Raw genomic sequence first — 17,061 nt, forward strand, 5'->3', positions numbered from 1 at the left:
TTTTTTTTAATAAATTAATTTTTTATTGGTGTTCAATTTACCAACATACAGAATAACACCCAGTGTTCATCCCGTCAAGTGCCCCATCACCCACTCACCCCCACCCCCCGTCCTCCTCCCCTTCCCCCACCCTTAGTTCATTTCCCAGAGTTAGGAGTCTTTATGTTCTGTCTCCCTTTCTGATATTTCTTACCCATTTCTTCTCCCTTCCCTTCTATTCCCTTTCACTATTATTTATAGAGGGAATGCTTCTTTATCAAAGTATTTCACCTAGTAAATTAAGGAAGAATAATAGAAGAGTATCACCACTTTGTAATCCCTCATAAATTACTGGATCCAGTCATTAATCACCAACAGTTGGTTAGTATCTCAAAAAGAAAGCAAATCAGATGACATATACCCCCTAACAGAAGATCAAAATACTACTGTGAAGTTTTCCTACCTCTCCCCTAAAAATCCTCAAGGTGGATCAGCCTCTGGACCTCATTAGCAATATATAGGAAATAAATAAAGCAGAACAACATTTAAGCAGCATCACATTGGATGTTGTCATCAATATCAGAAACTAGTGGCTCCTGGGGGGCTCAGTCAGTTAGGCGTCTGCTGTCAGCTCAGGTCATGATCCCAGGGTCCTAGGATGGAGCCCTGCATCATGCCCCTTGCTCAGTGGAGAGTCTGCTTCTCCCTCTCCCTCTGTCCCTACCTCTGCTTGTGTGCTCGCGCTCTCTCTGTTTCTCTCAAATAAGTAAATCTTAAAAACATCAGAAACTCTACTGAACATATGACATAGTTTCTTCAAATAAATTGTAAAGAAAAGAAGAGCTGTTGACTTAAGAGATATAGAAATCAACATAATGTATGCCTCTTATTGAATACTCAAATTGTAAAAATCAAAAACAATTTATAACATTTGAGACAGCCTTTCGTGTTCACACAGTCACATAGTTAAGACTCAAACCTGTGCTAAGGGAAATTAAGTAAATTTACTGCTCTTGTTCTGCCTGTCTCAGACCAGCAAAGACATGTGATCATTTGACATTTGACATTTGACAGGATCAGGAGACTAAGGGAAGAATCAGATTTATTTATCTTAGCTCCAAATTGCAATATAAGTGGCAAATTACAGAAGCAGCAATATAGAGATAAGAGCACCACAACAATAAAGTTTTTATAAAGAGCAAAACATTTGATAAACCATATTCCTGTTTACAAAAAAATATATATGCCATAAAAAATGGAAATCTGAAATCTGTAGTAGAATCAATGGCACTTATATCTGTTTTGAGTTGAGTAAGTTCCCAGTCATGTTAGCTTTATCTGGATAGTAAAATGAGGGGAATAAAACAACTTAATGATCTGATGGGCTATTTAATTCTTAGCATTACTGAAGCCAGTCTCAGTGGATGCCTCCAAAGGAATTCTCTTAGGATTCTGGATAATCCTAACACAGCCCTAGGATATGGATTTGGTTCTTAGTTCCTGCTGAGTAAAACTTACTTACTATTCAGAAACTCTAGAACTTCCATTCCATTTGAGATGTTCTGAGGTCACAGTAGTGACCTAGATTTATGAAAGGCTGCACTATTGATTGAGCAAGAATATTAGTAGAGGAGCAGAGGGAGAGAGGGAGGATCTTAAACAGGCTCCATGCCCAGCACAGAGCCCAATGCGGGGCTCCATCTCATGACCTGAGGTCATGACCTAAGCTGAAATTAAGTGTCTAATTCTTAACCAATTTAAGTCACCCAGGTGCCCCTCCTTTTTTTTTTTTTTTTTTTGTTTCATTTTTAAGAAAGAATGAAGGCTGTACTTTTATTTTTTTTTTTTAAGATTTTATTTATTCATGAGAGACACACAGAGGCAGAGACACAGGCAGAGGGAGAAGCAGGCTCCCTGCAGGGAGCCTGATGTGTGGGATTCAATCCTGGGACCCTGGGGTCACAACCTGAGCCGGAGGCAGGCGCTAAACCACTGAGCCACCCAGGTGCCCCCCCCCTTTTAAAGGCTGTCCTTATGAAGCAGCATGATTTCTTGCCAAGAAACTGAGATCAAGAATTGATCCATGCCTTTCAATTAACCACTCCTGCTGAGAGCTTTTTCTTGCTGAGAGTTTTTTTTTTGCCTAGAAAGCCTTGATCTTTGATGATTGACCAGGAGCTCTATGGGACCCTCACATTCCACTACCACACATAGACCTTGATAAGACTATCTTGGAGGCATCATTGGTCTCATGAATGTAGGCAAAGTCTCCAGGGATATTCTTCTACCCCCCAAAAAACCAAGCAAGAAAAGTTGGGCCAGAAACATCCAGGACTAAAGTGTCAGGAAGTTAAGATGGTTGCACTTGAAACTTGAGACTGCAGAGGCCCCACATGTAGAGGTGCCCTGGTCGCAGAAGGGGAACCAGAGCTGTTGGGACAAGGCTTGGACCAGCAGGCAGCAGCATGGGGCAGGATTGTTGTGAAGCCAGACTTTAATAGCAACAGTATTGTAAGGCTAGTAAAGCAGCAGAGTAGTATGTTGGATCTGGGACTCCTACTTCTATAACCCTCAAGAGGGATGAAATGGTCCTGAGTCTGAGATACAAGACTATTAAAAGTTTAAATCAATAAAGGGTGCAGTTAGGTAAACATACTAAGGAATGAAAGACTGTTTAGAGAGAACAAATAGAACTTGTAGAAGAGAAATAAAATAGTTGTTGATATAGAAACTAAAGGTAACAGATTAGAAACAGGTAAAAGGGGTTTATGAACAGAACAAAAGGAAAACCACATCTAGACACATCTTACTGAAGCTGCAGAACACCTAAGAAAAGATCTTTAAATCAGCCAGAGAGAAAGTACAGATCATCAAGGGAATAGCAGAACAACAGAATTCTCAGTAACAAAACAGATAACAAATGATGCCTTAAAGTGTTTACAAAGCACTTTCTAGAGTAGAGTTATGCTTATTAGCAAGAAATTCAGTAATAAGGACAAAATACAATTGTTGCTAAATAAAAGACAAGAAAATTTTTCACCTTGAGACTTGCTTTAAGCTAGTGGTTTATAACTGAGGACAATTTTGTCCCCCAGAGGATATTTGGAAATGTCTGAGGAGTTTATTTTGATTGTCGCTGCTGGAGATGCTACTGGCATCTAGTGACTCATGGCTAGGGATGCTCTTAAACAGCCTACAGTGCATTGGACATCTGCCACAGCAAATTATTATGTGCTGAGTTTGAGAAACACTCCTTTAAAAAGGAATTCTAAAGAAGGTACCTCAAGTAAAAGCAAAATGATCGCAGAAGACTAGTACTCTGAAATGTAACAAAAATACTGAACAACTCAAATGGTAAACATGGACCTTCACTTCACCCAAATGGTAAACATGGGCCTTCACTTCACCCAAGTCAGTGTTGTCTTTATGAAATAGTTTTAGTATCTTATTTGTGTAGTAAAATAAGCTACTAGAGGGGAGCCTGGATGGCTCAGTAGGTTAAGAATCTGCCTTCAGTGCAGGTCCTGATTCCGGGTCCTGAGATCAAGCCCCATATTGGGCTCTATGTTCAGTGGGGAGCCTGCTCCTCCCTCTGCCTCTGCTCCTCCCCGCTGCTTGTGCTCACGCTCTCTCCCTCTCTCTCTCACTCTTCCTCTCTCGTGTGCCTGCTCTCTGTCTCAAATATTTTTTTTTTTTTTAAAGCTATCATAGGGACACCTGGGTGGCTCAGCAGTTGAGCATCTGCCTTTGGCTCAGGGCGTGATCCTAGAATCCCAGGATCGAGTCCCTAATCAGGCTCCCTGCTTCTCCCTCCGACTAGGTCTCTGCCTCTCTCTGTGTCTCTCATGAATAAATAAATAAAATCTTTTAAAAATCTTAAAAAAGAAACTGCTAGAGATATTGGACAGAACAGTAGTACATGAATCAGAGGAAAGAGAACTGAAGTGTTCAAGTTTTTTATTGTTTGGGAGGATGACAGACTGTTGTTTAAACTCGCTTAACAGTTTAAGTAAAATATGTGGTAAAATTTCAAAGGTATTTACTGAAAGAATAGATATAGAATGTAGAAACTCCAAAAGGAGAGAACAAATGGAATAAGGGAAAAATAAGCCAAAAAACCCAGTAGCGAAAAGGAGAATGAATCATAAAAAATACCAAATAGAAATTTTAAAATGATAGAATCCAATAAAAACATATAAATTGCTAAAGTTGATGGACTAAACTTGACAGTTAAAAAGACAGATTGTCAGATTTTTTTAAAATACCATTATCTACTGTTTACAGGAGATCTACCCAAAACATAAGGACCCAGGAAAATGGACAGTGAAACAGTTGAACCAAAGGACAGTTGTATAGTTGTCATCTTTTCTACTTAGAGTTTATTCTGCTCTATCTTGCTAAGATAGGTACTTAGCTCAAATAATTTTTATTCTTTTTAGTCTGCTAATGTAAAATTTTAAGACGATAACTTTTCTTTGAAGTGCTACTTTGGTGGATCCTACAAGTTGCAGTAGGTAATGTCTTTATTGTCATTTAATTTTTAAAAGTATTTTAAACTTCAATTCTTGTGTTGTTCTACAGCATATTTAATTTCTAAACTTGGAAGGATTTAAAAATGTATCTTTTCATAATTCTAACAACTTTTGCTATAGATCAAAGTCACAGCCTATATTCCCTCTGTTTGAAATTTGTTGACTTTAAGATCTAGCACATGATAAATTTTATGAATTTTCCATGTATGTCTATTTTGTATATTGTCTAATTTTGTTTGCAGAACTTTATGTCCATTAGGTGAAGGTTATTCATTGTGTTATTCGGGTCTCTTCACCCTTATTTTGTTTGCTTCATCTATAATTATTGAGAAATATATGTTAAACATTTCCCTGTATGACCGTAGATTTATCATTTCTTACTATAGTTTTGTCCATTTTTGCCTCAGCTTTTGAGTCATGGATGGATGGGTAAGTGAATAAATGGATAAATGCATGTGGTAGGCAGCCTCTTAGATTGGTTCCAAGTGATCCTTTCTTCCTGGTATTCATGCTCTTGTGTAATCCTCTGCCCTTTGAGGGCTGGACTTAAGGACTCCTTCTAATTAACAGAAAATGGCAAAGCAATGTTACTTTCAAAATGAGATTACAAAAAGACCATGACATCTGTCTCGTACTCTCTCTCTGGTTCTCTTTGATGACTTGCTTTGAGGGAATCCAGCTGCCATGCTGTAAACTGTACTATGGAAAGGCCCGTGTAGCAGGGAACCAAGATGGGCCCCTGACCAACAACCTAAAAGACAGTGAATCTTGCCAACAACTATGTAAGTGAACTTGGAAGTAGATCTTCCCCAGGCCTTCAAATGAGACCACACAGTCTCGGCAGAGGTTTGATTGGAACTTCATAAGGACTGAAGCAGAGTGCTCAAAGTCATGCCTATATTGCTGGCCATACAAACTGTAAGATGAAAAGTGTGTTTAAGCTACTAAATGTGAGAGTAATTTACTATGCAGAAAGATAACTATAAACCATAGATATATGTTTAAAATACTTTCTTGAGAGGCCAGGGTGCTCAGCTGGTTAAGCATCTAACTCTTGATTTCAGCTCAGGTCATGATCTCAGGCTCGTGAGATGGAGCCCTGCTTAAGATTTCTCCCTCTTCCTTTCCCTCTGCCCCTCTCCCTACCTCATGCACTCACTCTTCTCTGTCTTTCTCTCTCTCTCTCAAAAAAAATAGTAATAATAATTACAAAATAAAATACTTTCTTGGTAAATTCAACTTTGTTATGTGGTTACCCTTTCATCCATAATAAGGCTTTCCTTTTAAAGAAAAATTTATCTAGTGATAAAAAAAAAATTTATCTAGTGATAATAAAACCATATCAGATTTCTTTTGGTTAGTATTTGCCTGATCTCTTTCTTTTACTTTCAGCCTTTACATGTCATATATGTCTCTTAAAACAGTATATACCTGCATTGTTTTGTTTAATCCTATGTTTTAACAAATGAAGTTTATTTACATTATTATAAGTATTGGTATTATTGATACAATCTAAAAATGCTGTCTATATCTTCCAAATAAAGAAAATAACATTAGCACATTCACATCCCTCTCTCTACAGCCCCAAACCCCATTATGTTGTTATTATCTAGTGTAGGTCAGTGGGACAAGGACCGCTCAGTAAATGGATTTGGAGAACTATTTGCTAATAACTACCTGATCTGGCTTCTTCTATCTTTCTAAATACTCTCTCCTTTCCTCTGTTTCAGCTGTGTTACTCACTCTGTTTTATGAATCTATTAAGATTGTTTCTGCTTTAGGATCTCTTAAAATTACTACTCTCTCAGCTTGAAATGCTGGCTTTTCCTGACCCTTCTATGCCAAGGGTATGCTACAGCCAGCTTACACTAACTCATGAGAGCCAAGTGTATGCATCTCTCCAAAACCATGTTAATGACTTCACATTAATAGTTTAAAATTGGTGTGTGTATTTACACCGTGGAAATTAGCTAACATCATAAGTCACGTGTGTGTGTGTATATTTAACTCTGTCTTCTGTGACTTCAGTCTACACACAGTCTACAAAGACTTTAACTGCTTTGTCTACTGCTATATCCCTGGGACCTAGAGTGCCCAGCACATCATAAGAACTTAATAAGTGCTTGGTGAATTAATTGAATAAATGAATTACTCAAAAGTGGTGATAAGGGCAGCCCCGGTGGCGCAGCGGTTTAGCGCCGCCTGCATCCTGGGGTGTGATCCTGGAGACCTGGGATCGAGTCCCATATCAGGCTTCCTGCATGGAGCCTGCTTCTCCCTCCGCCTGTGTCTCTCGCTCTCTCTGAATGAATGAATGAATAAATAAAATCTTTTAAAAAAAAGTGGTAATTTTAACCTATGTCATTCTCTTTAGAATTTTCTGGAATCATTAGAGGAAAATAATTACATTTTCCTTTTTTTAAAAATTGTGGAAATTTCCAAAGGTACAGAAAAGCAGAATAGCATAGTGAACCCCCATGAAACTATCACTCAGTTTATTTTTTTTAAAGATTTTATTTATTTATTCATGAGAGGCAGACATAGACAGAGGGAGAAGCAGGCTCCATGCAGGGAGCCTGACGTGGGACTTGATCCCAGGACCCCAGGATCACACCCTGGGCTGAAGGCAGATGCTCAACTGCTGAGCCACCCAGGCGTCCCTATCACTCAGTTTAAACAATGTTAAGAATCTGTTTTCAAGTTCCACCTGATTTTTTCCTGGAATATCTTAAAGAAAATTCTTGATATCACATGATTTTATGTACCTTTTTTTAAGAAAAAGTTTAAATTTCTCTGTTTCAGAATTGTCTTTTTATATTTGATTTGAGTCAGGATTCTAACAAGGTTCACACCTTACATTTGGTTGAGGCATCATTTCAAGTATTAATTTATGAAATCACCTTTTTTTAGTTTATGCCATTTACTTGTTGAGTGAGATTATTTGTCATGTAGAATTTCTCACATTTTGAATTTGATTATTGCAGCATCATTGTGGTGATGTTTAACATCTTCCTCCTCTGTGTTTTGGGAAATGGTAGGTAGATTTAGAGGCTTGATTAGATTCAGCTTCCATTCTTTTAGTAGGAATACATCCCAGGTTGCACAGTGTATTTTTTTCATTGTATTAGAAGATTGTGTTGTCCACTTTTAGCGATGTTGAAATTGATCATTGAGTTCCCGATCACCCTGATCCATCCATTATAAAGTTATGTCTCAGCCTTTCATCTAATGGTTTTAGCAAATATTGACGCTGATTGCCTAGATCCATTATTTCATTAGGAATTGAAAATTGGTGATTTTTTTCCTAATTATATTATGCCATATGCATTAAAAATTTTCTGTTTAAATTCCAGTTAACATTACACTGTTACATTAGTTTCAGATGTACAGTGTAGTGATTCAACAATTCTATATATTACTCAGTGTTCATCATGACAGTGTACTCTTCACCTGTTTCACCCATTCCACGCCAACCACCTCCCCTCTGGTAACCATCAATTTGTTCTCTATAGTTAAGAGACATATAAATGGGGGCAACCGGGGTGGCTCAATGGGTGAGCATCTGCCTTTGGCTCATGGAGTGATCTCAGGGTCCTGGGATCGAGTCCCATATCAGGCTCCCCACAGGGAGCCTGCTTCTCCCTCTGCCTGTGTGTCTCTCGTCAGTAAATAAAAGCTTAAAAAAAGAGAGAGATAAAAATGGCTAACGGACACATGAAAAGATTCTCAACATCATTCATCATCAGGGAAATACAAATCAAAACTACAGTGTGATATCACACCTGTCAGAATGTTTAAATTTAACAACACAGGAAACAATGTTGGTGAGGATGCAGAGACAGGGGAATCCTCTTACATTGTTGGTGGGCATGCAAAGTGGTACATCCACTCTGGAAAACTGTGTGGAGGTTCCTCAAAAAGTTAAAAATAGAGCTACCCTATGACCCAGCAGTTGCAATACTAGGTATTTACTCAAAGGATGCAAAAATACTGATGTGAAGGAGCACTTGCACCTGAATGTTTATAGCAGCATAGTCAACATAGCCAAATTATATAGGAAGAGCCCAAATGTCCACTGACTGATGATACACACAATTAAATATTACTCAACATATAAAAGAATGACACTTCACTATTTGCTATGATGTGGCTAGAGCTCAAATGTATTATGCTAAGCAAAATAAGCCAGTCAAAGACAAATGCCATATGATTTCATTCACATGTGGAATTTAAGAAGCAAAAGCAGATGAATATAGGGGAAAGAAAGAAGAAGCAAACCATAAAATAGATTTTGAACTATAGAGAACAAAACTGAGGGTTGATAGAGGGAGGTGGGTGGAGGATGGGGTACACCAGTGGTGGGCACTAAGGAGGGCACTTGTTGCAGTGAGCACGGGTGTTATATGTAAGTGATGAATCCCTAACTTCTCCTGAAACTAGTATTATGCTGTATGTTAACTAACTAGAATTTAAATAAAAACTTGATAAGAGTCTGTTTCTTGGTTTATCTCCCTTTTTTCCCTATGCTTGTTTGTTTTATTTCTTAAATTCCACATTTATTAGCTAGAATTTTTCTATAAAGAAATTTTATTTGACATTTTAGTTATCCTGAAATATGGTTGGTACAGGAAAGGCAAGATAATTGCTTATTCTTTCTCTTTATTGTTTTTCAGATATGCTATTTCCTTAGTCTGTAAAGATGACTGTTTTTTCAAAATATACTGGATATTTCACATAGTTACATTTCAGTTCAATGCAATAGCTATTTTTAGTGTTCACATCTACCCATTTTTTAGCTAATGAAGACCATCAGGTTGGCTCTTCTGTCCTTTGACAAGATCTAGTTATTTTGATAGCTTGTTGGCTATTTCCCAAACTTGTATTTAAGGTTATAAGACTTTGAATTAGTTTCTGTAGCTTTTTTTTTTTTTTTAATGATAGTCACACACACAGAGAGAGAGGCAGAGACACAGGCAGAGGGAGAAGCAGGCTCCATGCACCAGGAGCCCTACGTGGGATTCGATCCCGAGTCTTCAGGATCACGCCCTGGGCCAAAGGCAGGCGCCAAACCACTGCGCCACCCAGGGATCCCTAGTTTCTGTAGCTTTTATATATTAGTATCTATTTCTTGAATACTTGAGGTGTTCTTAATGACATTTGAATAATTTTTTATTTTCTTTCTCTCCTGCAAGGCAATTATAATTATATATAATTCTTAGGCACAGCAAAGAACCAGAGCTAATAAGGAAGTATTCACACAGACTCTACTGCCTGAGGGAACCCAGTCTCTTTTTCTTTTTCTTTTTTTTTTTTTTCTTCATAGCTGGTTCACCAAATTCTTGTAGGGTATCTCTTTTAACATTAAAAAAAAAAAAAAAGTGGCAAGGGTTTGTACAAAAATAGTGTTTGGTTACATGACCTGATGTCATTTTTCTTTTTTTTTACCCAATGTCACATAAACAGTTGGACATACCTGGATGGAGGTAGAGGGTCTTACTGCCATTATCAATAGCAGTAGTATATAAAGTCTAAAGCAACACACTAAGAGCTCAATAAGTACTTCTTAAAAATTTTATTCTAGATTTGGGTGACTTTAAGAGTAGGGTCTTTATAGGCTAGAATCCTAAAAAAAAAAAATAGTGTTTCCAGAGGTCTTCATGCTGTTAAGCCTTCATATTATTTACCTGTTAGAGATTTATTTTTGTTCCTGTTCTAGAGTGAGCCACATTCTCTAAGCATGGCTCATTGAGTTCTCCCACTTTAAGATTAAAATATGAATATGAAAATGGATTCTGTTAATACAGAGGCAACATGAAGTTATTTTGTGCTGATATTTTAATACCAATGAGAAACTAATTTGATTTATTTTTTTCCAGATGATGGGCATAATAAGAAAGCTCGAAATGCTTATCTCAATAATTCCAATTATGAAGAAGGAGATGAATATTTTGATAGAAACTTGGCACTCTTTGAGGTAAAAATAGGAGAAAACTAGGATGGAGATTTCAGGAACAGAGATTTCAAGATAACTGTTTTCTATCCCATTTAGTTTTAAAGCAGTACAGGCTGGATAATTTTAAGAACTATTTGTTAAAATATAATACTTACTATAATTTGTCATTGTAGTTGATTTATTCTGTATAACTTAATTATCACGAATAAGTAGCCATTAAATCAGATTTCTTTTTTTTTTTTTTTTAAGATTTTATTTATTTATTCATGAGAGACACAGAGAAAGAGAGGCAGAGACACAGGCCAGAGGGAGAAGCAGGCTCCATGCAGGGAGCCCGACGCGGGACTGGATCCCAGGTCCCCAGGACCATGCCCTGGGCAGAAGGCAGCACTAAACCACTGAGCCACCTGGGCTGCCCTAAATCAGATTTCTATGATTGAGGATGAATGTTGACATCACAGGCATATGGAGAACCTTGCTGCTGAATTTAGCTAGGATTTAAATATTTGAATTGGAATTATCTATGAAGTATAAAATAGAGTATTTTTCAACTCTGTGCTTGGGAAGACTATCATTTATCTTATAACTACTAATCGAAAATCAGTGTAGGAAGTCGGCTGCCAGATTAAGAGGGCCTATGTTTTTTTTTTTTTTAATTATTTATTTATTTGAGAGAGAGCACAAAAGGGCAGGGAGATAGAGGGAGAGGGACAAACAGGCTTCCCACTGAACAGAGTCCAATGCAGGACTTGATCCCATGACCCCAGGATCATGACCTGAGCCAAAGGCACGTGCTTAACCTACTGAGCCACCAGGCACCCTGAGAGCCTATATGTCTTAACTGAGACCATAGGGACTCTGATGGGGTCTATAGTCAGGTTGTTGAAAGGAGCCTGCTTTAGTCCAAGACTACTTTGTGTCTGGCTTTGGACATTGATGCATGTGAGTGCCAGTTCTCTCAGTGTATCTATTTTTTATTTTATTTTTATTTTTTAAAGATTTTATTTGGTGGCTCAGTTGGTTGAGCCTCTGCCTTCAACTCAGGTCATGATCCCAGGATCCTGGGGACAGAGCCCTGCATTGGGCTCCCTGCTCATTAGGGAGCCTGCTTTCCCATCTCCCTCTGCTGTTCTTCCTGTTTGTGTTCTTTCTCTCTCTCTCTCTCTCTCTCTGTCAAATAAATAAAATCTTAAAAAAAAAAAAAAAAGATTTAATTATTTGAGAGAGAGAGCATGCACAAGCAGGGACAGTGGCAGATGGAGAGGGAGAAGCAGGCTCCCCACCAAGCAGGGAGCTGGACTCGGGGACTTGAGCCCAGAACCCTGGGATCATGACTCGAACCACCCAGGCACACCTCAGTGCATCTACTTTTTAAATGATATCTTCTTTCAGCTTTCTTCAAGAAAATATCAGAGGTGAATATTTAGTTCAGTCACAGAAGTTTTTTATTGAGCTTCCTGTGCTTGGTGTAATAAATAATAGCCATAGATGTTATTAGAATGTTAGTAGCTTAAGGGCACTTGGGTGGTTCATTTGGTTCAAGCATTTGACTCTTGATCTTAGCTCAGGTCTTAAGAATGTTAGTGGCCTAAAGAAAGAGGCACTGTAGTTAAAGGTAATATTATCAATGTTTTTTACAAGGATACAGCTGTCTAAAGGGGCCAGTGTGATTTTGCTTTTAATGTAAAGTTAAGCCATTAGAATGATAAAGCTTTTCACTTGAGAATTTTATAAGGATTTATGTAGCCCTGATTAAGTGTACATTTTAATGTGGGAGGAGAATAAAGCCTCATTTATAAATTTTCTTAAAATATTTACCTGTGAAGTATTTTCTCATTTGATTTGTAATTTTCTGGTACAGAGGTCACTTTGATGCTTATTTCCAGTGTTCTTTATTACTCATTTCTTCCATGTTTCTGGTTTTTTAGGAAGAAATGGACACCAGACCAAAGGTATCTTCTCTCCTCAACCGTATGGCCAATTATACTAATCTGACACAAGGAGCAAAAGAGCATGAGGAGGCAGAAAACATTACTGAAGGGAAAAAGAAGCCCACCAAGGTGAGGCTTTCAAATAACAAGGATAAATAAAAAGAGTCCCATATATAAGAAAGGAGGAAGTATCCAGGGTATCACTCTATGCTCAGTAACTGTTGAATGCTTGATACATGCCAGGCGCTGTTCTGGGCAGTGGGGGTCATAGCAGAAACACATGTAGTGTGCTGCTCTCATGCAGTCTGAAGTCTAGTATGAGGAGATCGTTGTTAAACTGAATATTACGTGTTGACAGCACTCTAACAAAAAATATAAGCAGGGATAGGTGATGAACATGGCATAACATATGCAAAGACTTGACATGGAATCATTTTGTTGTACACCAGGAACTAATGTAACATTGTGTGTTAACTTCAAAAGGCAGGGTAAAGACACTGAAACTGGCCAGCAAGAGAGCCAGAGCAGAGGAGGGGTCGAGAGATTGGTCAGGGAAGCCCTCGCTGACAGGGCCATATTTAAGCAGAGACCTAACCAGTGAGAGACATGGGCCACCCAGTTAGGAGAAGAGCATTCCAGGCAGATGGAGTGGCATTTCGGAAGAAGAGTGTCCACACCTGTCCACTGGTGCCGTCTCTGTTGTGAAGTGATTGGGTTTTTCAAATACTAAATTTCAGTTTTTCTCAAAATATGGAACACTATTACAAGTTAGCTTTCTGGTTCTTCAGGAATAAAGTGACCCTCAGATCTTCATTTTGCCAAATGCATTTACCAGCTACCATGAAGGATTATGCCAAATTCTGAAGGAATTCTATCAAATCATTATTCAATTTTTAAATGAAAAGGGAAAGCTAGGGGCCCATGGCTGACTCTGTTGGTGGAGCATGCGACTCTTGTACTCATGTACTATTGTGAGTTTGAGCCCCTCATTAGAGAGATTATTTAAAAATAAAATCTTTTTTTTTTAAGATTTTATTTATTTATTCATGAGAGACACAGGAGAGAGAGGCAGAGACAGCCAGAGGGAGAAGCAGGCTCCGTGTAAGGAGCCTGACGTGGGACTCGATCCCGGGTCTCCAGGATCACGCCCTGGGCTGAAGGCAGCGCTAAACTGCTAAGCCACTGGGGCTGCCCAAAAATAAAATCTTCAAGAGAAGGGAAAGCTAATAGCTTCAAGAACAGAACATTTTATTTATTTATTATTACTATTTTTTAAAGATTTGTTTTTTCATTCATGAAAAACACATAGGCAGAGACACAGGCAAAGGGAGAAGCAGACCCTGTGCAGGGAGCTCGACGTGGGACTCGATCCCAGGACCCCGGGATCATGTACTGAGCCAAGGCAGATGCCCAACCACTGAGCCACCCAGGCGTCCCAAACAAGAACATTTTAATTGTTGCGGGTACACTTAAAAGTTTGTGGTAAAATGCCCATGTAAAAACATATGGGGACCGCTGTGGACTGTGGGCCACTGGGGTCGGTGAAGTATCTCAAGATGGCTGGGCGAAAACTTGCTCTAAAAACCACTGACTGGGTAGCTTTTGGGAGATCATACCTCGAAACCAAAAGGCCATTGCCAACTCCCTGAAATCCTGGAATGAGATGCTTACCTCCAGGTTGGCTACTCTTCGTGAGAAACCACCTGCTGTCGACTGGGCTTATTACAAGGCCATTGTGGCAAAGGCTGGCTTGGTAGATGACTTTGAGAAATTTAATGCCCTGAAGGTTCCTGTGCTAGAGGATAAATACACTGTCCAGGTGGATGCTGAGGAAAAAGAAGATGTGAAAAGCTGTGCTGAGTTTTTGTCTCTCTCAAAGGCCAGGATTGAAGAATATGAAAAAGCTAGAGAAAATGAAGAACATAATTCCATTTGATCAGATGACCATTGACCTGAATGAAATCTTCCCAGAAACCAAATTAGACAAGAAGTATCCCTATTGGCCTCACAAACCAATTGAAAATTTATAAACTTGAGTTGGGGAGAAAGCCCTGGCCCTCATAAACGTTGAACATTAAAAATAATGATATGGGGAAAAAAAATATGGGGACCTACGTAAAGTGAAAATGTAGAGCTCTATGAACATTAAAAAGTATGGTGATCAATGTTTATAAGATGGAGATTTTATATGTGCCTCTTTTAAGATATTGGTTATACTAATTACCTCTTTTGTAAATAATATGGTAATTAGGGAACAAGTTTTTATATACAAGTGAAGGGATAAAATCATCTCTTCTAGATGACTATATAATTTTTCTTTTGTCAACATATTTCTTTTCAGACCCCTCAAATGGGAACTTTCATGGGTGTCTACCTCCCATGCCTACAAAATATTTTTGGAGTGATCTTGTTTCTGCGCCTTACGTGGGTTGTGGGCACGGCTGGAGTTCTTCAGGCCTTTGCAATTGTCCTTATCTGCTGTTGCTGTGTAAGTCCCTATTTGGCTCCTAGAGGTCACCTGGAACATTGCAAGAGCTCAAGATTATTTGCAATGAACCTGTTTGAGAATAAAACAAAGAGTAGTAGGGAAAGACTCATGATCTCAACAGGAGAGATTATTTTGATATTAACATCTGAAGGATTTTCAGTTATTTAGTGTCTGTTCTTCGCTTCTTATGTATATGCATAATATATACTAGATATTAAAAAGGAAGACTTTTAAAGGAAGTGGAAGTATAGTCCTTGATTCACAGAATTCAGAATCCAAATCATTTGAGTTTGATAGCACCAAAGTTAGAAAATGATGTACTACACCAGTATGGTATTGAGGAACAAAACTGATTATTTTTTTGGGGTGAGGGGTATTTGTTTTGTTTTGAAGCCAGATCTGTTACCCCTTCCCTAGAAATTCAGATGTAGTTTCCAGGTCTTCTCCCCACTGTACTGAGAACATTCTGATCTTACTGGAGTTTAAACTCCTCTTACCCACATATCCCAGCCACATCTATCAATTTTTTTATAAGTTAATAAAAATTATTTTTTATTCAACTGCTGACCTCTTTTATTACTATCATTATTATACCCTCCTTGTGCATTATGCCCAGCTGAGTGCTTTATAAAGCAGAGTAACCAAACATAGTTGTATCATTAATAACTTAAAATTAACAGTACTACCTGTTTCTTAGTCTTAAAACTTCAGGGCCATGTTTGGCTCCTTGATAACCTCACATCTATTCAGCTACCAAGGTCAATCAAGTCTCCCTCTGACCTCTTTTATATACAACCCTTCTTAATATTCCTATACTTGCCCTATAGCCCTTACTTTTCACTGAACTATAATAACCTAGTAACAAGTCACTCTGCCTTCACCTGCTCCCTGTCTGCAGTCCATTCTGTACTCTGCTACTACCAGGCAGTGTTGTCAAAATACAGTTTTTATTTGTTCAGAAGTCTTCAGTGACTCCCCTCCTTCCTTAATATTGTTCTTCTAATTGTAACTAGTCCTTAGTTTCCAGTCTGTTTTCCAAGCTAACTAGGAGACCAGGGTGAGATCAGTGGTTCCTACTAGCACCTAACCTACTGATTATGTTATAGAAGCATTTTAACAGAACACTCAAGATCGCAGTAATGTGACTAGTACAGTGAGTTGAACCACCATCATTTCATTTCCACACTCTTAGGTATGGTGGCCAACTCCATAAAAATAAGAAGAGCTAATTTTTCAAAAAGTGCTGTGAGGCACTTTAAATAGTACAGAATACAGTAACAGTCTTCTCCTCTCACTTCCTTTACAGACACTGTTGACTGCTATCTCCATGAGTGCCATTGCCACTAATGGAGTGGTGCCAGGTCAGTAGGCTAAGATTGGATTTCAGGGATTGTCAGTGACTATTGTGTATGTATGCTATAAAGTCAGAGGTGCAAACTTCCCAGGAATAGAATACTATTTAATCTGTTGGTCTGCTGTTCATACTATGTAACTTGAGAATAAATACTTTCTTTAAAAATCTATGTTCTAAACTAGGAGAACCCTCTTCACTGTTGATGGTAATATGAACTGGTGCAGCCACTTTGGAAAACAGTATGGAAGTACTTCAAAAAATTAAAAATAGAAATCTATACAATCTAGTAATTTCACTGCTGAGTATTTTCCTAAAGAAAATGAAAACAGTAGTTCAAAACCTTATATGAGCCCCTCTGTTTTTTTGCTGCATTATTTACAATAACAAAGTTATAGAAGAAACCCTAAGTGCCATCAGTAGATAAATAAATACAGAAGATGGGGAAGGACACGCACACACACACTCATCAGAATATTACTTAATCATAAAAGAGAACAAAATCTTGCCATTTGTGATGATACAGGTGGACCTAGAGATCCACTTTATGCAAGTGAACTGTCAGAGAAAGATACTATATGATTTTACTTATACATGAAATCCAAAAAATAAATAAATAAACAAACAGGAAAACAGACTCATAAATGTCGAAAACAAACTGATGGTTGCCAGAGAGGAGAGGAATTGGGGAATGGTTAAAATAGGTGAGAAGGAATAAGAGGTACAAACCTCTATTCATAAATAAGTCATGGGGATGAAAAGTACAGCGTAGGGAAGACATTCGGTAATATTGTAATTGTGTGTGGTAAAGACGGTAATTGCGCTTC

General features: G+C 38.2%; 1 protein-coding gene and 1 long non-coding RNA gene across 5 annotated transcripts in view; one reads left to right on the forward strand and one right to left on the reverse strand.

Annotated features, from left to right (window-relative positions):
• SLC12A6 (solute carrier family 12 member 6) overlaps positions 1-17,061 on the forward strand; it is an 88,409-nt gene that overhangs the window by 48,424 nt on the left and 22,924 nt on the right. For all 4 annotated transcript variants that reach the window (XM_025473347.3, XM_025473349.3, XM_025473348.3 and 1 more), the window contains 4 exons: positions 10,388-10,485; positions 12,393-12,524; positions 14,737-14,883; positions 16,190-16,244. In XM_025473347.3, the coding sequence (XP_025329132.3) occupies positions 10,388-10,485; positions 12,393-12,524; positions 14,737-14,883; positions 16,190-16,244 (432 nt within the window). The remainder of the gene's footprint in view (positions 1-10,387; positions 10,486-12,392; positions 12,525-14,736; positions 14,884-16,189; positions 16,245-17,061) is intronic.
• LOC125754032 (uncharacterized) overlaps positions 1-17,061 on the reverse strand; it is a 55,497-nt gene that overhangs the window by 25,744 nt on the left and 12,692 nt on the right. Inside the window, exon 2 of the long non-coding RNA XR_007407269.1 lies at positions 14,067-14,221. This is a non-coding gene — a long non-coding RNA (uncharacterized LOC125754032). The remainder of the gene's footprint in view (positions 1-14,066; positions 14,222-17,061) is intronic.

The sequence above is a fragment of the Canis lupus genome, chromosome 30, assembly GCF_003254725.2.
Source record: "Canis lupus dingo isolate Sandy chromosome 30, ASM325472v2, whole genome shotgun sequence".
In the NCBI taxonomy this organism is placed as follows: domain Eukaryota; kingdom Metazoa; phylum Chordata; class Mammalia; order Carnivora; family Canidae; genus Canis; species Canis lupus.